Source organism: Epinephelus fuscoguttatus, linkage group LG9, assembly GCF_011397635.1.
Source record: "Epinephelus fuscoguttatus linkage group LG9, E.fuscoguttatus.final_Chr_v1".
NCBI lineage: Eukaryota > Metazoa > Chordata > Actinopteri > Perciformes > Serranidae > Epinephelus > Epinephelus fuscoguttatus.
In genome coordinates, this window is record NC_064760.1 from 36,552,269 (window position 1) to 36,575,299 (window position 23,031).

At 41.1% G+C, this 23,031-nt stretch overlaps 1 protein-coding gene and 1 non-coding gene across 2 annotated transcripts in view; both read right to left on the reverse strand.

The window, feature by feature from the left end:
* Window positions 1–77: 77 nt before the first annotated feature.
* Window positions 78–23,031, reverse strand: part of polr1a (RNA polymerase I subunit A) — a 35,187-nt gene continuing 12,233 nt past the window's right edge. The window contains exons 21-37 of the mRNA XM_049585679.1: window positions 20,714–20,812; window positions 20,448–20,600; window positions 20,187–20,269; window positions 19,321–19,486; window positions 15,160–15,283; window positions 14,725–14,825; window positions 14,380–14,579; window positions 13,692–13,859; window positions 8,492–8,627; window positions 7,959–8,113; window positions 7,699–7,828; window positions 7,430–7,537; window positions 6,085–6,381; window positions 3,788–3,988; window positions 3,058–3,175; window positions 2,754–2,918; window positions 78–559 (exon numbers count right to left, since the gene is read on the reverse strand). Of these exons, the coding sequence (XP_049441636.1) occupies window positions 459–559; window positions 2,754–2,918; window positions 3,058–3,175; window positions 3,788–3,988; window positions 6,085–6,381; window positions 7,430–7,537; window positions 7,699–7,828; window positions 7,959–8,113; window positions 8,492–8,627; window positions 13,692–13,859; window positions 14,380–14,579; window positions 14,725–14,825; window positions 15,160–15,283; window positions 19,321–19,486; window positions 20,187–20,269; window positions 20,448–20,600; window positions 20,714–20,812 (2,505 nt within the window). The 3' untranslated portion in view covers window positions 78–458. The remainder of the gene's footprint in view (window positions 560–2,753; window positions 2,919–3,057; window positions 3,176–3,787; window positions 3,989–6,084; window positions 6,382–7,429; window positions 7,538–7,698; window positions 7,829–7,958; window positions 8,114–8,491; window positions 8,628–13,691; window positions 13,860–14,379; window positions 14,580–14,724; window positions 14,826–15,159; window positions 15,284–19,320; window positions 19,487–20,186; window positions 20,270–20,447; window positions 20,601–20,713; window positions 20,813–23,031) is intronic.
* LOC125895088 (small nucleolar RNA SNORA5) lies at window positions 16,901–17,037 on the reverse strand. The gene has a single exon (XR_007450147.1). It is a non-coding gene; the product is annotated as a small nucleolar RNA SNORA5 (small nucleolar RNA).

A 23,031-nucleotide genomic window follows, 5' to 3' on the forward strand; every position in this document is an offset into this window, starting at 1 on the left:
CAGGCCCAACACTGTCAAAAAATAAAAAAAAAAACAATAGGACATCTTTATAAAGACATTGTATTTAATAATAAAATTACATTTCAAAGAGAAAAGGCTTGCTTTTCTACCAGATTTTATGGCACCATGAGTGGATATGCATCCTTTTATGTTACAGTATGATTCAGTGACTGCTCAGAGATTTCATTCATCTCCAATAGAGAGCTTTAGCTGTTTCACAAAAGCTGAATTACATTTTCTTCAAAACACAAATATTAAAGAACGTCTGGCATGAGAAGACAGCCATATCACATTACTAAGTAGGAACATGTTATTCTTATTTATTTGTTGGAGAAGTAAAGTGAGCCACAGGAGTTTGAGGCAACAGAACTGAAAAAGAAACTGCTCCAGCTCTCTGGTCACATCAGTCCATGTGAAGTGTCCATACTGTCCAACAAAATCTGACTGCCTCTCCTCTCCTACTGCAGAGGTTGTTTGAGTTCAAACAGTCCTGTTCCACCTTTGACTACCTTTCCCACCACCAGGCAGGCTGACGGTGACACCAGCTGATCTTGTGACCCTGAAAAAGGAGGAAAAACACCATGAACAAAAACACAAAGATAAGGACTTGTGAAAGGAATGCAAAATGGTTCCAACTTCCCTGAGGTACTGTCATAAAGGAAACTAGTTTCTATGCCTTGAATTATGAATCTTGTTAAAAATCAAATTTCAACATTCATTTTAAATAGACTTCGCTTATCTGAATCTCAAAAAATGGTGGCCCCGTTTCCACTGCAGGGGACATAGTGTGTGTTTTACACATGCACAAACTACAATCACAATAAACAGCAATGGCAACATGCCTCTGAAAGTATCCTGTCATCTCCCGTCAGACCTGCTTAGCTCGAATAACTTGTTCCCAGTGTGGAGCAGAGTACAATAACATAGCCGAACATATAAGAATAGCTGCACTCTTCAGTTATGGGACATTGATTTCCTGCAAGCTCAATCTTGTGCATATAAAGCATGACCATATCATAAAACCAAATTAGAATTATTACCTTGGACTGTAAACCTCTTCCAACCAGTCAAGCTGAAGTTTACATCCATGGCTGTCCATACTCATAATATGTAGTAAAGTGTATTTCTTGGGGAAATATTGATGCTTAACACACGTCTTTATCCCAGCAGCACGTAAAATCTATACAATCAGCACAGTTTCAAGCTAACCACCCACGATTAGTGTCACCAATTCAGTATCTGACCAAATGTCTCCCCTTCTGTTCCTGAATTATGATGTTCAATGACGGCCAGAAAAGTGTTTAATGCAGAACATTATGATGTCACAGTGAAGCTGACCTTTGACCTTTTGGATATCAATTCATTTTTTTTTATCCTGTTAGACAACTGTGTGAATTGTTTTGTCATAAGTGTATTAATTCTTGAGTTATGGCTAAAAACATGTCTTGTGAGGTCACAGTGACCTTTGATCACCAAAATCTAATCAGTTCATTCTTGAGTTGAAGTGAACCAAACCCTCAGGAACAGTGCCAGGCTTTGGAGCTTATTTTACATACTGGCCAAACATGGAATTACAACTTCCAAGTCCATCACACGATGTCATTGGGCCCAAAAAGAGACGTCTATCAATCAGTGGATACATTTGTTTAGCGTCACAACCCCTGTAAATCGTTTCGGTATCCAGATTTGATCCATTCAGTCTATGACTAGATTATTTTATTCCCATTAAAGTTAGCAGAGTGTTAAACCGGAAGTTTGCTGCTGCCCTAAGTCTCTGTTGTCCTTGTTCTGTGGGCTCCACTATATGGAAGATCTGGATCATTTCATACTACGGAAACTGGTGTGGAGGCATAAAATTCCTGCGAGCTCTTTAGGGTTTACATTTCTTTGTAGGCCAATATGGAAGTTAGCGTTGCTCTGGTTCCCTTGTCAAAAAGCGTATGGGATTTTTCCATTGGATTTTGGATTACTGCAGAAAACAAGCTCTATGGCAAACACACATTTATGATATTTACCTTTGGTTAGCAAGAAAATCTTCAGAAATTAACACCGCTTTTAATAATTTTTGAAGGCTAAATGCATTTGCTAGAAGCAAAGAGCTAATGAAGAGCTCAAACAAACCATACCAAGGTTGCATGACTTAACACTGCCCCCACAGTAAGGCTGTAAAGCTGTGTTTGGCATGATGATGTTCTGTAGTCTCATTTAGCCACTTGTTAGCAACCGCCTTTTGAAAGACACATAAAGCTTCAAAATTCACAGTGGGGTGTTAACTGACATATTTTATGTCATAGAACAAAACATTAAAGTCTCTTTTGCCTTTAATGACAGGACAGTTTTGGGGTCACACAAGCTGGAATAGAACCCATGGCCGCTGTGGCAAGGACACTGCCTTTATACATGGGTTGCTCGCTCTACCCACTGAGCCACTAGGCGCCCCAGTGAAAGTCTCTTAAGCTTGTGTTAACCACAGACTTTATTCCAGAAACCAAAAACCAACTGACTTCAGGATAAGGGAACCAGGAGTGCTAAACTGCTAACTCATTCCTGGGACACTCTATACTCTCAACACTTTGTTCACTACCCCTGATCAATAAGTACCCTCTCCAATCTCTACAGCGATTTCTTATCTGCTAAGTAGTGTAACATATCTCCGCTCACACCCTCAGTCATGCCACAAAGAATTACAAAATAAATCTATGTGTAGAAATCTCTTTTTTCTCTTTGAATTATTATCATCTTCCGTTCCTCACCCAGCATGGTAGCCTGTTTGAGGAATTTGTAGCTGGTCTCGAAGGTCATCTGCTGCAGAGGGGAGGAGTTGGACCGGATAGCGTGCCGGTTTAATGGCTTGTATACACCTTCAAAACACATGTAATCTGCTACCAGTGACAGGTGTCTGGGGTCAACCTCGATACCTAGAGAAAGACACAGAAATACAAAGAGACAAAACCTGAGGAATTGTGACAGCCACGTGGTCTGCTCTCTTGGGTTTTCCTGTGTGCAATTGTGTGTGTGTGTGTGTGTGTGTGTGTGTGTGTGTGTGCGTGCGCACACCATAGACAGCAAAGACATCTTTGATTTCCTTCTCTATGACCTTCAGAGCCACTTCAATCCCATAGGTCTTAGCCATGGCGTGGACCTCATTGGAGTACAGTCTTTTGATGTCCAAGATCTGGAGAGAAAACAGAGTCTCAATGTTGGGATGATCACCAAACAATGACAAAAATGTGCAAAATTTATTGAAAAACTAGATTTTGTCCAGTATTTAAACAGTATTGTAATCCAAATGTACAATAACTTATGCTTTGCAAGACTCGAATCCACAATAAAGACTTGTATGAGTCACATCATGACCAACAGACTTGAATAGTAACAAGTCTGAGTCAGCTATCTAAAAATATTATTTCAGACAGTCAAATCTGAAATGGATATGTCCAACTGTCACTGTGATCTGCAGTCAGAATAGCATGGAACAACTCAAACTGTTATCAAATGACATAATGTTGATCAGATTATATGATATATATTTACCAGATATTTCCACTGGGGGTTCCTTTACAAATCAGTTTCAACAGACATAAAAGACTAGACTCAAAATGAAACTAGGAAGTGCTTAGCATGCTCATGGGTTTTGCCGTGTTGGACCTTCTTCTAAAAAAACATGATGAATTTCTTCATAATCCACTCTGCAATCTGTCCTTCACCCTTAAAACCACCGTGTAGTCTCATGCTAGAAAATGTAGACCAAAACCAAAATGTCTGACAGTCTAAACTTCCGACATACATCACTGTGCTTGAACATTTCGTGCATGTTGATGCCTTCTGTGTTGAGGACTGTCTCTTTCTCTCCCGTCTTTGTTGTAGTTTCGCTCAGCAGGCAGCGTGTCAAGCCTTTGGTCTCCATGATGACGGCGTTCTGGGCCAGAGTTGACAGGACTGAGATCAGGTCAAAATGCACCTTGCTCACCGGTAAGACCAGGTCAACCTATGCACAGGGAGACAAAAGGTGGATAAAGGGATCATTATATTCTTAAATGATTATCTTACCTGGTCAACCAATCAAATAACTGTAAATATTGAAGTATGTAATGTAATGTAATTTCTCCAAGATAAGCATGGTAAGGTAAGCACACTAAGACACAAGATGTTAAATCAATCCTTTGAAATGCTGATATGTAATGTCTAAGCTATCTACAGGAGTGTTGTTAGCATTTCAGGCCTTGGTTGCATATTGCGGCTCCAACAGTTTCCCCCCTCAGTGGGCCTTGTTTTATGACGCATTGCGCTCTGTCTCTAAATTCCCATTTATTGTCAAAGAGCTCATCTATGCATGTGGAAATAAACTAGATATTAGGCAATCAATGACTGTGTTTACAAGGTCTTTAGTATCCCGGTTTTGATTGGGTTTTTTTAAGTATCTTGTTTTTGTGTTTGTGCATGTAAACACCATATCCTGAATTCAGAAACCGGGTTATGCCCTTTTCCCGGTTTCAAGAAACCCGGTTTTGCCATCTGGAGTACTCCGATAGAAGCCGGGATACTGGAGCATGTATACGCCTTATCCCGGTTTCATGAATGGTTCAACTACGTCACACAGCCAGCTGAAGGATGCCCTGCTCATTCTGAAGTTTTCTCTCCACTCTGAATCTGTAAACTCCATGAGAACGATCCTATCCCACCAGTCACAGCTACGTATTTTCATCCACTGTTGCCTTGTACTGCGTGGTGGCAGTGACAGCCGAATACCTATCAAAGTTGGTAATCAAAGTATCAAATATTTGTTGTCGCTCTCTCCTCCCATTGCTGAAGATGAAGTGGATGAGCCATAGCTGTAATGCAACGTGAGTGTTAACTAATGCTAAGCCCGCTAGAAGCCACAGAGGTGTCATTTTTGTCTTACTTCTAAATATAATAAATATATCACATTTCCCGCTCAATCTGTTGCAAACAAAAGACGTAAAAGATGTAACACACGCCTGCGCAGATAGGATGCAGTGATCAGAAAACGGGGTACTGGTATTTATCGTGTATACAGGGATGTGAATAACCGGGTTTCTCTGTGTTCCATGTAAACATATCCCGGATATGCTCAAAGCCGGGATAAGCCTCAAAACCAGGATACTAAAGACCTTGTAAACACAGTCCTTATTTCATAAGTAAGCTACTGAGAAATCTAATCTGTGACCGGCCTGACACATTTTTAAATCAATAAACCAGTACTGAATTCTAGGTAAGGAAAGCAACAGTGAGACTTTGCTGAGATCACTGTGTTATCTGTGTGACCAATTAAAAATTGATTAACTGCTTTATGACAACCACACACATTTAATTTCAAATGTTTGGGCAGAACTCACCTAAATTAGTGTGAGTGTGTGTGTGTGTGTGTGTGTGTGTGTGTGTGTTATTGAGAAAACAAGGTTATTCATATCTCTACTGTCTTGACAACGTCACGTTGTAGGGTGCAGTTTTATTATCTCTATTTTTTGGCAGTTTGAAATGTGGTCACAACTCGAGTACAAGCACAATGTTTCAGTCAAAGGCATCTTCACCACTTCCTACCATTGGCTGCTTGATGTTAGGTAACATGTTGCACAGTGATGGATGACAGTTTGAGTTTCAAGGTACAGAGAGGGCAGAACATTTAACACTGAAAACAGCATCATAAAGGGGTTCCATAAGTAAACGTCTGACTGTTTTGTGATGATTTATGATTCACAAATTTACATTTATTGGCAAGTAGCCAGGGTGTGTGCAAGATAAGACTCTGCGCCGTGTGCTTACCACAAAGATGGTGGATAGACTTGTATCATAGGAACAACTACAGGATTGTATGATGTAATAATCCATAATTACTTGGCATTCATTCCTTATACTATAGTTGTGGGGAGGACACTTTCTAGGGAATTATTACATATATATTATGTGGCAGAGCTCAGTGACAGGACTGAATAAACATAATACTTTGACGCTTGATTAAAAGGACTTCTGTAATCAGAATCAGAATTTCAATTATTATACAAATCTTTTTAAATGATAGCAGGAAAGTTTCTCAATCTGCTTGTGTAACATGCACAAACTCACCTCACACCAGAGCTCATGCTGCTGATCGTAGCAGTATCTCTCTATTGCCGAGTTGGACTCCAGAACAGAGTTCACCCTCATCTGATTCAGGGCCTCCTCTGCTTCTCCATCCCCGCCCCCTCTCCCTCCTTTGGCTCGTTTATTCTTCCTCTCCATTCTCATTCCTGCAGACTCTGACTGGGACTCCTCCAGCGTCGTCTTCTCCACATTCTCCTCCACCTCCTCCTCTTCTTCCCCCTGATCTTCTTTATCCTCGCCGTCATCAGCTTTGTCCTCGTCCTCACTCTCATAGTCCACCTGCAGAGGACACCAGACGGGCATTGATGGTATTATAATGGAAGTGATTGCATTTGTGCAGGATTTGTTATATGTCTTTATTACCATGGTTTAATAGTCAACAGCACTAGAGCTCCAGTGTCTACACCTAGTATTAACATGTATCTTGGGTGATCCACTCTATCTAAATGCAAATAAACATGTACAGTATATCTATTTCTGTTTGCCAAAACCAAATGAGTCATTGTTTTTAACCAAAGGAAGGCAGTAAGGGGCAGTAGTTCCCGTGACTAGTCTGCCAGACATAAATTGAAGGGCGCTTCCCGTGAAGGAGATGTTTGCAAAGACCCTGGCGTGCAGGTAAAATCAAAATAATACAGATGGGGTCTATTCCTCAGGATGTTCCAGGCAATTCAAATCACCAAAGATGTTTGACACGCTTGTAATACATCTCTATAAATCAAATCAAGTTTATTTATATTGTTATGTCCAAATAACTACAGAACTGACATTAGCCTCAGATGTGCTGTGTGTATTATGCCAATTAGCAACTGTTAGCATGCACACATTAACTAAAATGGTGAACATGTTAAACATTGTATCTCCTGAAGATCAGCATGCAAGCAAGTGGGCAAGTATCACTGTGTCTCACAGAGCTGCTGACATGGCTGTGGACTCTTAGACTTGTTAAATGTCTATGATGAAATTATGGGATGCAGGGATTAGACCAGTACTAACATGACTTTAATCTAGGAGATTAACAGAGGGAAGAAAAGCATCTATAGATCTTATACTTGTTGCCTAAATATTCACTCCAGGACAGACTGCAGACGACGGACCTGTATGTTTCCTTAACAGGGGCGGCTACGTGTTCAAGTCTATACTAGTCCATTGAGATACTTACGCAATTGAGTTTAATGTGAATGGGATGGTAATGTTCAGACAAGTCTAAAGCTATGTCAACTAACTGGAAGTACATGAGGTAGATTTCCAAGCTTCCTATATCCAGGAACATCAAGGGATCCAGACTGAAATAGTATTTAATATGAAGTATTTTCAATCTTCATACCTCCTCTTCCTGTTTGCCTTTTCGCTTGGCATCTGAAGCATCGGCGTCTCCTTCGTTCGCCTGGTCATCAACAATCTCTCGCTCCTCTTCTCCCTCGCCGTCATCTAACTGTTGATTGTCAACATGACAAAGGTATTTCAGATTTTTGTTGATATACAAGGAAGGGGAAGAAAGGTTCATTAACAAACAAAAAAAATACAAGTGACAAAACTAATACTGAAAATCCAATAGGGGACACTGAAATGAAGACAGGCAAATTAAAAACAGACCCCTGCTGTGTCAGCTGTTCCATCGCCATCATTGTCTCTATCTCTGGGGGTGGCCTTCCTCGTTTCCACGGCGATGGAGGCAAGCTTGGCACTGCGCTTCTTAATGGCTTCGAGGAGGAGACGGAAAAACCTGGGGAGGACAAACAACAAAGTGTCGAGAAGATGAGAGGTAAAAATCAGGTATTTCTTAGAGGCATCTGATACAAAAGAAACTACACACACACACACACACACACACATATATATATATATACACACACCTAGTTTCCATATAGTGGAGGATCTGATGGGGTGATAGCAGCTTATCGTCACAGTAACGGTCAGGAGGCAGGAAGTTAAAGGTGACTCTGAACGACCGCAGCTTGTGGTGATTTTCAATCCGCAACGTTTCAACCACATCTATCTTCTGCAGCACCTGCTCACACACACACGCACACACACGCGCACACACACACACACACACACACACACACACACACACACACACAGACAGACAGAGTTGTGGTGAGTCCTACTTTTTTCAGTTCCCCACACAATGTAAAAGTTAGAGACAAGCTCACAGGTGAGGACCTGTCCAAACCCAATTAGTAACACAACCACAGACATTTGCAAACAGAGACTGTTTGAAGAGGACAGGAGCAAGTACTGCCATAATGAAAGAAAAAAAAAGACGCCCAAACAAACTACACAAAGAAAATGAAAGGCAAAATGAGTCAAACAAAAGGAGATAACAGAAGGTTAAAAGTTGGAAAGCAAAAGGAGGCAAGGAAACACCAGAGGAGCTGATCCTCACCTCAGCCAGACAGACTCTGGTGAGTTTCTTACGGAGCATCTTCGCCCTCTTCAAGGCTTTCTTGGTGTTTAGCACTGGAACGCTCATCATGGGAGTTTTGATGTTGGAGCTGGCCACCATCAGGATCTCTCTCAGTCTGTGAGACGCAGAAATATAAAAACAGAGTGACAAATGTAGACAAAATATGGTGGAGGGCTTGGGTGACCCGTAAGTAAGAAGAAGAGGTGTTGATGAAGAAGTGATGGTTTTGCTTCTCACATTTTTTCTCCTCTCTGGAAGCAAAGCCAGACAGCCAAGACAGACACAACAGTCTACAGCTGTTTGATGTGACTACGCCTGTCGCAATTATTACATAACGTGATCGTGTCTATTTGAGCTGACCGAGACCATGTTGCATAATTGCTAGATCCCACGATCGAGGGGATTTTAAGCCAATGTTGCAAATACAGCAACGACAGTGTGTTCATCCACTGGGCAAATACAGTGTCTACCTGAACACAACGTTCCAATGTCAGGAGAAAGACATGGAAAATGAGAGCATAGCCGTCTAGATCTTACTGCTGTTAGACAGTTTCTTCTGTTTCAGCTCATATTTCTTGCTCACAAAGCAAGATGGTGACAGAGAGGTGCCAATATCAGCTCTCTTGATCTATAGCAGTGGGTCTCCCCTGCGGCTGCAGCAGTGTGTTTGACAGCTCTGGAAAAAATGATGATGGTAGGGGAGGGGGTGATGGTGGATGTGCTGAGAGCAGCCAGGTGTTGATGATCAGAGCAGAGGAGAAACTAGCAGTAAAACTGTTCAGTAGTGGTACAAAAACAGTGTAACTCTGAAGTGAGCATCAATTTCAGCACTGGAGGCAAGACAAAGTGTCCCCTGTGCTTCCCCATCTGAAAGCTAAAGGGGAAACGGTTCACACTGGCTTTATGTTTGCATGCTGCATATCTACTTATGAAAACTAGAATTACAGTAGCAATCAAAATTATTCAACCCCCACTGCATATTAGGCTTATTGGCAAAATGCACAATTTTTCAGCTGTTTGCAATGAACAAAGTAGACAAGAACAGTTGAAATAGTTTAATAAAACTAATATTACCATGGGTTTTATCCAAATTCAATGCAAAATGCTACTTTTAATCACTACTGCAGTTTCAAAATTATTTAACCCCCTGTTTCAAGCACACCTGGTGCAACTAATCAAGGGCTTCATTAGTTCAGGTGTGCTTAAGAAAGAACACATAAATACCTCAACTGACTAGGGTTTTGTTGAGAATGACGTTTGATTGCATGTTAGAAATATGGCTAAGTCAAAAGAATTGTCCAAAAAGTTCAGAGAAGAAATCATTGCCTTGCACAAACAAGGAAAAGGATACAAAAAGATAGAAAAAGCTCTGAATGTTCCTAGAGATACAGTTGGAAGCATAGTTCGCAAGTTCAAAGTTAAAGGAACAGTGGCTACACTACCTGGATGCCAGCAGATTCCTGAGGAGGCAAGTGGTCAAAAACCCTCGAGTGACTGCAAAACACCTGCAGCAAGACTTGGTGGCAGCAGGCACTGAGGTTTCAGTTTGCACAATAAGGCGCATACTAAAAACTGAAGGGCTCCATGCCCGGACTCCAAGACATACACCACTACTGACCCAAAAGCACAAGAAAAGTCAGCTCCAATATGCTCAAAACCATATAAATAAGCCACAGAAGTTTTGGAATTCTGTTCTGCGGAGCGATGAAACAACTGGAACTTTTCGGGTCTATGGAACAGCGGTGTGTCTGGAGGAAGAAGAATGAAGCATATGCTGAAAAGAACACCCTGCCTACAGTGAAGCATGGCGGTGGCTCAGTGATGCTTTGGGGCTGCTTTGCTGCCTCTGGCACTGGAAACCTGCAGTGTGTGGAGGGCACGATGGATTCAGTCAAGTCTCAGGAAATCTTAGGTAAAAACGTCATGTCATCTGTGAGGAAGCTGAAGCTTGGGCGTCACTGGACCTTCCAAAAGGACAATGATCCCAAGCATACCTCAAAGTCCACCAAGGCTTGGTTTCAAAAGAAGAAATGGAAGATTCTAGAGTGGCCGTCACAGTCGCCTGACTTGAACCCCATAGAAAATCTCTAGTGGGATTTGAAGAAGACGGTTGCAAAACGTACACGCAAGAATATTACTGAACTGGAGGCCATTGCCCATGAGGAATGAGCTAAGATTTCTCAGGAACGCTGTCTGAAGCTGGTGTCTGGCTGTGCACCACGTTTGCAGCAGGTCATAACAGCAAAAGGGTGCTCTACTAAGTACTGAAGATGCTCGTCATGAAGGGGTTGAATAATTTTGAGACTGCAGTAGTCATTAAAAGTAGCATTTTGTGTTGAATTTGGATCAAAACCCTTGTAATATTAGTTTCATTGAACTACTTAAACAGTTCTTGTGTAATTTGTTTATTGCAAACAGCAGAGAAATTGTATATTTTGCCAATAGGCCTAATATGCAATGGAGGTTGAATAATTTTGATTGCAACTGTACCACCTCATGGTTGCATGGCTCTGCAAACCAGTCACGGTGCAGTTACAGTTTACAGTCATGTCTGTGAAAGCATTGACGCCTCACGCACATCTTCCCGCAACAGCACATAAGATCAACACAATCTAGCCTGGTTCCAGACCATAGACCCCGCCCACTCAACTGAGTAGGCTTGCATCTCTGGTCTGGCATACTTCAATGAATTTGCGATTTATCTCGTCCAAACAATGGACGGACCAATGAACGCCGGGGGTCTAGCGATTAGCCAATCAGCGCCACGCTGATGTAAAGCTGTACGCCGGTGGGTAACTGGTGAGGATAGCAACAATGGCGACCGGCACAGATCCTACAGACCACATTAACGATGCTATCGAGGTATTTCGCCACTACTCGCGTTAATGGAGGACCAAATTAAGGAAGCTGCTAAACTGGATTTAACGGCAATGCAGCTGGGCCTGCACAACGATGCAGACTTTTTCAACTGGCAAAGCTCGCTTGTTTTCGGCACCCCCGAGGCATGGATACTAATGACGTCAGATTCTGGGTGAGTCGTTGATCTCTACTGATTGGTTAGGGAAAAATCAAATTCACTCCCCCTTGTAAATCGCCTTCAATGGAGGCGATGTCAGACTGAAGGTTCTGAGAGCTTCAGTCTGACACTCAGGCTACAACACAATCAGCAGTGTCACTACTTCAGTATCTGACCAAGAGTAACCTCTTCTGTTGCCAAGTTATGGCCCTTTGGTCAGGCACTCGGAGCGCCTGACCAAAGGGCAGCCCCCTCACTCTGACATCTCTCCACTTTGTGCATGTATAGGTCCTGTTTGTGCATGTGTGTGTCTTTCAGACCTGTGTGTAACTGACAAGCAAGAGTGAAAACATTGAATTTCCCCTCAGGGGGATTAATAAAGTAAATAAACTTAAACTTAAACTTAAACTGAATACTGATCAGAAAAATCTTTTTCAGAACATTATGATGTCACAGTGAAGGTGACCTTTTACATAAAAATGTCATCGCTTAATCATTTTGTCCTGTGAGACTTCTGCATGATTCTTTTTCATAATAATTAGCATGATTTCTTGATTTATGGCCTAAAACATGTTTTTTAAGGTCACAGTGACCTTGACCTTCGACCACCAAATTCCAATCAGTTCATTCTTGAGTCCAAAAGGACGTCTGTGCCAAACGTGAGGGAAGGCATTCTTAAGATATCATGTTCACGAGAATGAGACAAACGCAATGTCACAGTGACCTTTGACCACCAAATTTTCATCAGTCCATCCTTGACTCAACGTGGACGTTTGTGACAAACTTGAAGAAATTCCCTCATGTATTCTTGAGATATTGCATTCCCGAGAATGGGACGGACGGATTGACAACCCAAAAACATAATGCCTCTGGCCATGGCTATTGCTGGTATGGCAGCATGATAAAATCAAGTCTCCATATACAATAATTAACTGTCTTGAATGACATTTTCATTACATTAGGTCCTACATAAATAAAATACAAAGCAGCAGAGTGGAGGATTTATTTACACTCCTTTGCCAACGATCGCCTCATTTTGATGAGGAGCCACTGAAATTAACAACAGGGATTAAACTCTATCGTTCCAAAGCCAAACACAGCAGCATCGCTGTGTGCCATAAAATAGAAAAATAGATAAAGCATTGATTGCAATTTTTCATATAACAATAATCTGTTAAAAGAAATGTGTATTTCTAGGAAAACGTGTTCATACGAATATAAAAAGTGAATGAGTGAGGTGTAAGGCTGGAGATATACTTGCTTTTTAACCATGCGTTTGCATAAACTCCCGCTGCATCATGAACAGAATTATTCACATACTTGCCTGAAAACTATGCGTTACTGGAGGATTTCACTAAAAGCTAACCAGAGAACTTAGAGCATACAGAACTTCCAGATTTGCCAGGTGTAAACAATAAACACAGCAACACTCGAGGAGGTTACTGTATTATTACCTACGCCAAGAAGGTTATGTTTTCACCGGCATTGGTCTGTTTGTCTGTTTGATTGTCTGCAAAGTAACTCAAAAAGTTATGACCGGATTTTGATGAAATTGAAATCTATCTGTCGTCTGACAGCCTCAGCAGCAATTCCAATTTCTAAAGACGGTGAAAACAGCGCCATCTGGTGGCCGGAAAGCATGTCTTGTTCTACTTGCTAAATGCTGTAATTCTAAAGTTGAAATTAATGTTCTGTGTTGGAAAAAAGAAAGTGAAAAATACAAAAAGAAAAATGTCTCCATGGTGAAGGCATATATAACCTAATAATGATAGTGATGCAAATAACCTAATTGTGATGCAGGCTGCAAAATCTGATGCAGAGGGGGAGGGAATATCACCTACTTGGTGGAGGTCTGCACTCTCTGAGTGCTTTTCTAGTTAATTCTAAGATCAGGGTGGATCAAGGCAAAAAAAGTGTCAGCAGCACCATCATAGATTGTATGTCTAAAGCAGAACTTGACAATGGTTAGTTTCCTTCTCTTGTTCTGCCAACACTGCCCTAATTGTTCACGTGTGTACTACATCTTGAGGACAGGTTGCACAAATTTCTAAGGACGTGCACAACCAACAGTCCAAACGGACACAGGTAACACAAGGCAGCCATCATGTGCACGCAAACACGTAGTTAAAAGCAAGTACGTCTCCGATCTTGAGGTGACATTACCGAGGTATTCCCAAAGTGACGTTCATCTCTCCTCTGCCAGCAAAGTGGAAGGTGTTGAGGGTCATCTGGGTGGAGGGTTCGCCTATGGACTGAGCTGCCAGCAGACCCACTGCTTCACCTGGGTCACACAGTGAGCGCTGCCACTTATAGTTCAACAGCTGCCGAAGGCTGAAGACACAGAGAGAGAGAAAGAGAGAGACACACGAGGGTTATTTTACTAGTTTTACGTTCAATTCTGAATCAGCGATCATTCCTGTAATGTGCTTAATAATGTGCACCTTCAGTGTCCAATGCTATGTGCTATGACGAAGAATCCGTCCTACAAATCTAAGTTGTTTAAGAAGATAGTAAAAGTGAATGATTCATTAACATTACATTATCAATCATGTCAAATGCAGTCAATTAAAAAAAGGCCTGAAGTCTTTTAACTATTTGGAGTAGGGAGCACTGGTCACAGCAGTTCTTCCCTCTATTGGTTGTGAAGGTTGTATGGATTGAACTTCCACTGATCCCATGACCATAATCCTTTGCTGAGGATCAGAAGGGCTCACATGAGAAAAATGTTAAAATATGATGGAATTGTCCAATGTTGTTTCAGTACTTTGGATTTTTGGTCTTTTTTAAGTTATCTTACATTTTACAGTATGGATTCTTTTTTGTCCTATTTACAGACTCTCACATTCAGTACCTGTGGGTGTCCAGGCTGTCTTTCCTCGTCCTGCCTTCGCTCTGGAGGTATTTCTCTGTAATGTTGTGAAAGTTTTCCGAAACTGATCCGAAGCAGACGTCGGGCCTTAACAAGCCCAGAGAGGGCTCAGGGCAGCGGGTTGACTTCCTGCTGTATTTTGATCTGCTGGACTCATCCAGAGAGTGCCACTGCTGTATGAGCTGAGGAGGGAGCAGAGGTCGAATTACAAATTGGTCAGACGAGATTAGAGGTCAGCGGTCCACTTCATACTGTATGAGCTGAGGCTGAAGGGAGCGTAAAACCAAAACTGACAGATCTTAGTACATTTTAATTGTGTGTGAGTACCTGGTGTACAGCAGCATTTCTGCCGTGGACATCTGGCTCTGTCATTTGCTCATTCTCTTTCAGTTTGGCCAGCTTCTTCTGGGAAAACAGCAAGAACGCTCCTAAAACACACAAACATAAACATTACATGACAAATATCCATATACACAATGATGTGGATATCATAAAGCAGTTAATCTATGCTTAAAGTCATGTTTAAGATTGTACTGAGTTGTTGAGGCTTGCTTAGCTGAATATCTGGTTATTGTCAACAGCACTTTAAGCCAGATTTCATAGACACGTTTGCGTAGTAGCAAAGAATGTAACTTGGGTTAACTGTTGATGGAAAAGTAAAATAAATACATCTTAGTCAATATAAATATATATATCTGAAATCTGATTATAAATGCAACAGACATCTGGGCAGCAAAGATGTACAGAGGTTTTGTTATCTACCTCTCCGTGGACATGCCATCTCTCTCTTTGTTTTCCAGCGCTGGATGGATGCAAAGTGTTTACTGGCAGCCTGAGGGTCCAAACGTGCCAAAACCTCATCCAGGCCCTGGGACCTCTTGATGACCTAAGAGGAATGGATGATTCGGATTAATATTTCTGCCAACTGTGTGGTAATGAGGGCTGGATGATAAGGGAAAATAAACTAAATAAGATTTTTTAGACCAGTATTATGATGCATTTTTTTTTTAAAAAGTTCCTCATCTTCTGTATTTTTCACTGAGCACAAACAAATAATCATTCCATAGTATGACCAACACAACACACAGTCTATATATTGCTCTTCCCTGTAGGCCAGGCCCACATGGTATGATGCAAACTTTATTCAGCTACTGAACTGTAAAACCTTCCATGCCTGTACAACAGTATATTGCCAGCATCAAAGCTTGCATGTTGCATTTTGCAAGTTCATCTACTCTCATATACCCTGTGGGGTATAGGGCAATGTGTGTGCACATGAAGCTCACGGGGCCAGGTGTTTCCGACCCAGTTGGTTTGGTTTGTTTTTTTTGGCAGTTTCATTATCATCACTTTGATGATGCCGCACACACACTTAGGTGTTACCTGTAAAAGCCTCATACAGAACCACAAAGCAGCAGTTTGATGTTTTTGTCTGCTTGATCACAGAGCACTGCTTATTGGAAAATGAAAACATGTAAAGTACAACATGAAAATGTTTTGTATGTCTGTACTGTACTATGGACCTTCCCTGTGTCTGGAATAAAGATTGATTGATTGATTTTTTTATAATGATAGGACGAACAATTCCAACTGACAAAAAAGAGCTTTAATAGATGAGATGATTCAGCTAAGCAAAATGGTCAAGATTCCTTATAAACATTTGGAAGCATTATTATTTAGTATAAAGATTTAGATGAGAATACTGATATCACTCATGTCTGTGTTTTAAGCACAGAGCTCAGAGGGCCTTTACCTGTCGTGCCCCCCTCGTCCAGAATAACCTCCATAACTCCATGACATTATACAATCTGATCCCCTTGAGGCCTTTAAAAGCAGAACCCTAAACTTAACTTTGAATTAATTGCTTATTCATTGTATTATCCATTATTTTAACACTAGAGCATAGGAATATTAGCCTAGCCTCTAAGAGCAGGAAAGAACAGCTGGCACTGCTCTGTCCTAGGTTGAAAAATTTGCCTATGAACACAGGCGTATTTGCAGACTAATCATCTGGTTTGTTACTTATACAAACAGACATGTAAAATGACTCTTTGTTGATTTAGGTGGAGTTACTAACTGCAAATATTTTAGGGTACATCAAGTTAACTGGTGAGTTTAGACATGCTGGTGGGCATGTTGTTAACTTTGGAAACAGTGTATAAAGAGAACTAGATACAGTGTTGGAGGTGAGGACAATGTTTAATCCTGTGACAGTTGCTGAGTGGCACATAAAGCAAAAAAAGGTTAGATTTCCTGGGTAGAAAATGACCCTGGGGCCATATTCACAAAGCTTCCTAGTGCTAAGAGTTGCTCCTAGTATAAAAGAAAATTCTTAGAATTTTCCCTTACAGTTAAGACCAGTTCCTTATAAAGATAAGTTATTTGCAAAGTGTCTTAGAGCTTAAAAGAGCTCCTAAGGTGAAAAACTGTGAGGAGCAGGGAGGAGGCCTTTTAAGATGCTTATTTTTGTCCCTGTTCACTAGTTCAGTACAGGCCAACTAATGTTTGTATGTAGTACATATTTATCCCCAGTGGCCACGATGGAGCACCACGGGGCCCATGAACTACACCTTCACTGTGGCAGCCATTTTGGCCAGTGGCATCCACTGAGGAGGAAGCACTGAATTTGACAAGGCTGCAATCTTTCTATATACTTCTACACTAATCGGCCACTTTATTAGGTACACCTGTTTAACTGCTTCTTAATGCAAATGTCTAATCAGCCAATTACATGATAGCAACTCAGCACATCTAGGCATGTAGACATGGTCAAGAGGATCTACTAAAATTCAAATCAAGCATCAGAAAAGTGATATAAATGACTTCAAACGTGGCATGTTTGTTGGTACCAAACGGACTGGTCTGAGTATTTCAGAAACCGATGATCTCCTGGGTTTTTCCACACACAAAGATCTCTAGGGTTTACAGAGGATGGTCCGAAAAAGAGAAAATATCCAGTGAACAGCAGGTGCAGTTCTCTGGGCGAAAACGCCTTGTTGAGAGGAGCATGGCTAGACTGGTTTGAGCTCATAAAAAGGCAACAGTAACTCAAATAACCACTCGTTACAAGGGAGGTATGCAGAAGAGCATCTTTGAACAGACAACACATCAAACCTCTGAGCAGATGGGCTACAGCAGCAGCAGTGAAAGAGATTATATCAGTTTGAGAGTATGCTATATTTAGAATACTTTCCCTGCTTGAACATGCTGCCTGACAGCCTTTCTCAACGGGGAACTGAAGCTATTGTAAAGCCACCAGACTCCATGGACAAAAACAGTAATCTTACTTCCCAGAACACAGGAGGTGCTGGTCTACCGCTGCTTCGATCATTTAGAGTGCGAGATTAAGTGGTGAAAATATTCCAAATATAATGTACGTTTAACCTGAGGATTTTGGAGTTTTTTTGTTTTTGTTCTTTTACGTGGCTAAAATCTGTTTTGTTGTGGCCAATGTAACTGTATAATTATAGACCAAAAGTATCACACCCCAGTTACAGGTTACAGATTATCTGACAAACTGAAGAGATCAATTTAATGTGATGTACTTTTACAACAATATCATTATCTCCCACGTCCATCATGAATACACCTCTATAAATACTCAGGGTTTTCGTTGCATAGAAAATATTTTGGTGGCCGCTAAAGCTGTTTTAGCCCTCTACCAATGGAAAATCCCCTCCACCAAAGAGGGGTGTGGGAGCGGGGATGGGAGGGGGAAAAAAAATGTATTCATTGGATTAAAATGTGCTATATCGGGATATGTATTGTTATGGGGATATGAAATGACCTATATCGGGATATGAGATTTTGATCATATCGCCCAGCCCTAATGTACTGTATTATTTGGATCTCAAACTAATCCAGCACTGGCTGCCTGTGCATCCATGGCTACATTACTATTATGAACTGCTAATCGCTAATTAAGCATAATTTAATGATGCCAATTTGCCAAAACGACAACAAATACAGGCTCAAAATTATCCAAATTATGGGAATTGTAGACCCATAATCTACAGCTTGTTTATCCCCCAAATTCAAGTAACACTGAAATCTATATATTATTAAAAGTAATGATGAGAAGTGGGGGGCACAGTTGTCTCAGTTTTATCTAAAGGGCTGCTTCACAGTGTCAGACTTTAAAAACCTCTGCTATAAATAATTAGCTATTTCTTAATTAGTTTCTCAGATGTTAGTTATATGATCAGCTGAAGTGTAAAATCTGAATTATAAATTTTCTTAAAGGGACAGTTCACCCAAAATCAAGATTACATGTTATTCCTCTTACCTGTAGGGCTATTTATCAATCTAGATTGTTTTGGTGTGAGTTGCAGAGTGTTGGAGATATCAGCTGTAGAGATGTCTGCCTTCTCTCTAATATAATAGAGCTAGATGGCACTCAACTTGTGGTGCTCAAAGCACCAAAAAAATACATTTGAAAAACTCAACAGAAATGTCTCTTTCCAGAAATCATGACCTGGTTACTTAAGATAATCCACAGACTTTGTTGTGAGCAGTTTCATATAGGGACTATTTTCTTTCTACCAAACTACACCAGCTAACTGTATTAACGTGCAGCACTGCAGGTAAGAGGAAAAATATGCATTTTTGATTTGGGGGTGAACTATCCCTTTAAGTACCATTTGTCTGAGAAGTAAAGCATTAGTCTAGTGTGTTCCTCTCTGTGTGTTTCACCTCCTAAGGTCATACATCTAGTCTAGCTGTCCATCAGCCTTTCATTGTTTGTTTTAATACCATATGTGGTGCACTTGCATCGAGGTGTTCTCACCAAAGCCAAAAACAGATACCACCATTAGGCACTAGCATTCACTGAGCAAAATTCCATTTGCATTATTTATGTTTATGTTATTATATATTGCATGTTCACAACAACAGTGTTTGTGGGGGTTTTTTCTCTGTTTTTACCTCGTAATTGTCCTCTATGAAGGGGAACTGTCTCGGCTGCAGGAACTGAGTCTTGGGGATATCCAGCCCATCTTCACCATACAGGAACTGGACCACGGATCCATCGCTGTCCCTCACTGTCAGATCATACTGCACCACCAAACCCTCCAGATGCTTGATGACGCATCTGCAGAGGAGAGGATGTAAGGGAGGATAGAAGAGAAGAGCGACAAGATAAGGAGAGGGAAAGGAGAGGACAATGCATCCGAGGATGAGGTTCTACGTGCTGAGGTGATTTTGCTTTGGTGCATATTGTGAACCTTTGCAGAGAAGTTTCACACTACCGCATTATGAATACACTATTGCTTGGAGCATCATTTCCCTCACAGAACAAAATATATATATGGTTGGTTTGAAAACTCCCACCAAAGGGAGCTAATATGTCTGTGATCTCATTTAAATAAATGGGCATAACAATTCAACAGTTCAAAGTAACGTCTGAAAACCAGCTGGCTTGTCACAGCCTGACATTAAAACCTCTGATATTTCAATAATGCTGTGGTTTGTCCTGGGCCCACTGCTCATATCATAGTGTTTGCATTATGTGTAAATAAGGTTTCCATGCTTTTGTAAGTTAACCACACTGACTTCATTTGCCTACACCTCAGGCGCCAGACCTGATAAGAACTTGCTGAACTAAAAATGTGTCATAGTGTACACTGTGTAAATGATGTTTACTGTTGAACTGGGCCTGTATGGACATGTGCAGTGTAGTGTTTGCTTTTCTGTTTCTGAGAGAGACTGAAGACATGTGAATTTAATGCTCCTGCATACTCACATGACCACACTTTAAAGATGACTGCAGCCTTTTGTGCAGTAAGATTTACCTCTGCAGGTATCCTGATCGAGATGTTTTCACAGCTGTGTCGACCAGTCCTTCTCTGCCGGCCATACAGTGGAAGAAAAACTCCTGAACGCAACGAGATTCAAAGAAAGAAAGAAATCACTAATTAACAAAATTCATGAATATCACTAAAAAGAACTTCTAAGAGCTAAAGAGTTCTTTCACGTGCGCCATTTGGCATCCCAGGAGCTACAACGTAAAAGCACATTTTACAACACTAACACGCACAGCTCTCCTTGTGTACCTGAGGTTTAATGCCTGTGAGGAACCTTCCAGAGACAAAGCCACCGGCACCGGGTGAAGGGTCATATGGCTGGAAGCACGGCAAAGATTTCCCAGAAGGCATCAGTGGAGGCCTACGGCCCTCTAACTCGATCTGACCTAGTAGACATGAAATCTGAAACACACACACACAGTCAGAGTTATGGTATCTGTGGGTGAACAGCATAAGGCTCATAAGGTTTTATTCAAGTTGGATGCAAAAGTTGAGGTGAGTGATGGGCAGGGTACCTGCATGGTGTTTACAGTAGATCCCTTGGCTCCTGATTGGACCATGAGTTGGAGGTTGTTGTCAGGGAAAGAGGTGTGTAGTCCGACTGGCATGCACACCTAGGAGGATAAGGATTCTGAATGAGTTTCCCACACATTTTCATGGACAAAATTTCATACCCTTTTCAGGACTTTTCAAAGACCCACAATCAAAATTTCCATTTATCCATTACCTTGCAAGACGTATAACACAAACAGAACCGTGTAGTATACTTTACTCCAAATGTTAAAATAAGGGGTTGATAAGGGTTGAGTCTAATACTCAGATGAGATGAGTATCTGGTACAGATAATATACTTGATATGAATACGAGTATCGTATGGGTAAAATGTGTCATTATCTATACTCGTGATATTGGAAAAACCTCATTTGGGTAGCTGTGTTTAATCATTACTCTTGTTATAGAATGATCTGGAGCTCAATTCTGGGGCTGTTCTGTGAATACTCTCTCATGGGGTACTAAATATTACAGCTTCTCATCAACTCACATACATTTCAGGCTTAAAATAACTTTACCTCCTCTTTTCTGGCATACACAGAGTATAGATACAGATAATTTAGTTGGTTAAACAGATTTGACACAGATACAGATACAGATAATTTAGTTGGTTAAACAGATTTGACACAGATACAGATACAGATAATTTAGTTGGTTAAACAGATTTGACACAGATACAGATACAGATAATAGTGTACTCGCTCATCCCTAGAGGAAATGTTCATGATGCTAAACAAACAAACATCACAAACAGACGCACTTAAAGGGAAATTTCGGTTTATTTCAACCTGTCTCCTATCGTCCTAAATTTGTTTCAAGTGACTAGTGACATAAAAATAGTAGTTAGCATGTTAGCCGTTAGCCTAGATACAGCCGGGGCGCATAGTAGCGTCAGACCTGTTAAAACGTAAGTGAACGGGCACACTTCAAGTGCAAAGTTAGTCCACTAAACAAGCTTTTTTTCCACAAAGACCGCCTCATATCGTTAGGATAAATGTCAGAGAACATATAGAAAACAACATGTAAACCTGTTGTCTTACCTTACCGCTGTGCTGCCATGTTTGTTTACCATCTAGCTCTGCTTTCCAAAGCGCGGCCAAAATATATCTCGCGAGCTCTAGATAAAGCCCAGCTGGATACTACTCCAGGTGGAGGTGTCTCGTCCTCGGTCACATCCAGACCTTGAAAATAAGGCTGCAACCGGTCCCATTCCTTGCAACAGAGGCATTCCTCTTCTGTGGGCATTGGGGCACAGCATTCACAGGTACACCACCAATCTCCAGAGCTACGCAGCCTCACAGCAGCCATTCCTTCTCTCTCGTCCTCTACCTGTTGTGCCTCTTTCTCTCTCCTCCTCTGTTCTTCAATTTCACGAAGCTCTTCCTCAGTGTATTCTGGCTCAAATAAATAAGGGCAGCCATCAAACTCTGCAAAATCAAATTCCTCCTCCACAAAGTCGAAGTCTGGCAAAAAGTCAGCCATTATTCTATAAATCTTTCATAAAATAAATGAATGAACTTCTCAGGCTACTGTCCGTTTCTGCCTTCCAGCTGTTGCTGCTTGTTCTCGTGAGATTTCAGGCATGCTAGGAGATTGCTGCTCGTTCTCATGATATTTCGGCCGCGCTTTGGAAAGCAGAGCTAAATGGTAAACAAACATGGCAGCACACCGGTAAGGTAAGACAACAGGTTTACATGTCGTTTTCTATATGTTCTCTGACATTTATCCAAATGATAAGAGGCGGTCTTTGTGGAAAAAAAGCTTGTTTAGTGGACTAACTTTGCACTTGAAGTGTGCCCGTTCACTTACATTTTAACAGGTCTAACGCTACTATGCGCCCCAGCTGTATCTAGGCTAACGGCTAACATGCTAACTATTATTTTTATGTCACTAGTCACTTGAAACAAATTTAGGATGATAGGAGACAGGTTGAAATAAACTGCAATTTCCCTTTAAGGCTGTTTTTATTTACATTTTCCACAGCGTTTTTGAAATTGGGGTTGTACCTGGTAGTTCAATCCTGCATCCTACGGTTTAAGGTGCTAGACAGCAAATGCCAGTGCAGAATTCAAACACGTGTTTAAGTACATTGAAGCAGCAACTGACTGTCACTAGTTCCTCCTATAAGTCTATAGGACTAAGCTGCTTAGTTCCCCCTGTAGGCTCTTGGGGGGAACTAAACTCACTGAACCAGGAATTTAAAAGTGACAGTGTACTTTGTCAATACTGTTACATAACTTCAGTTTTCTTCCTACCATTATAGACCAGTGTTTTTTGGACA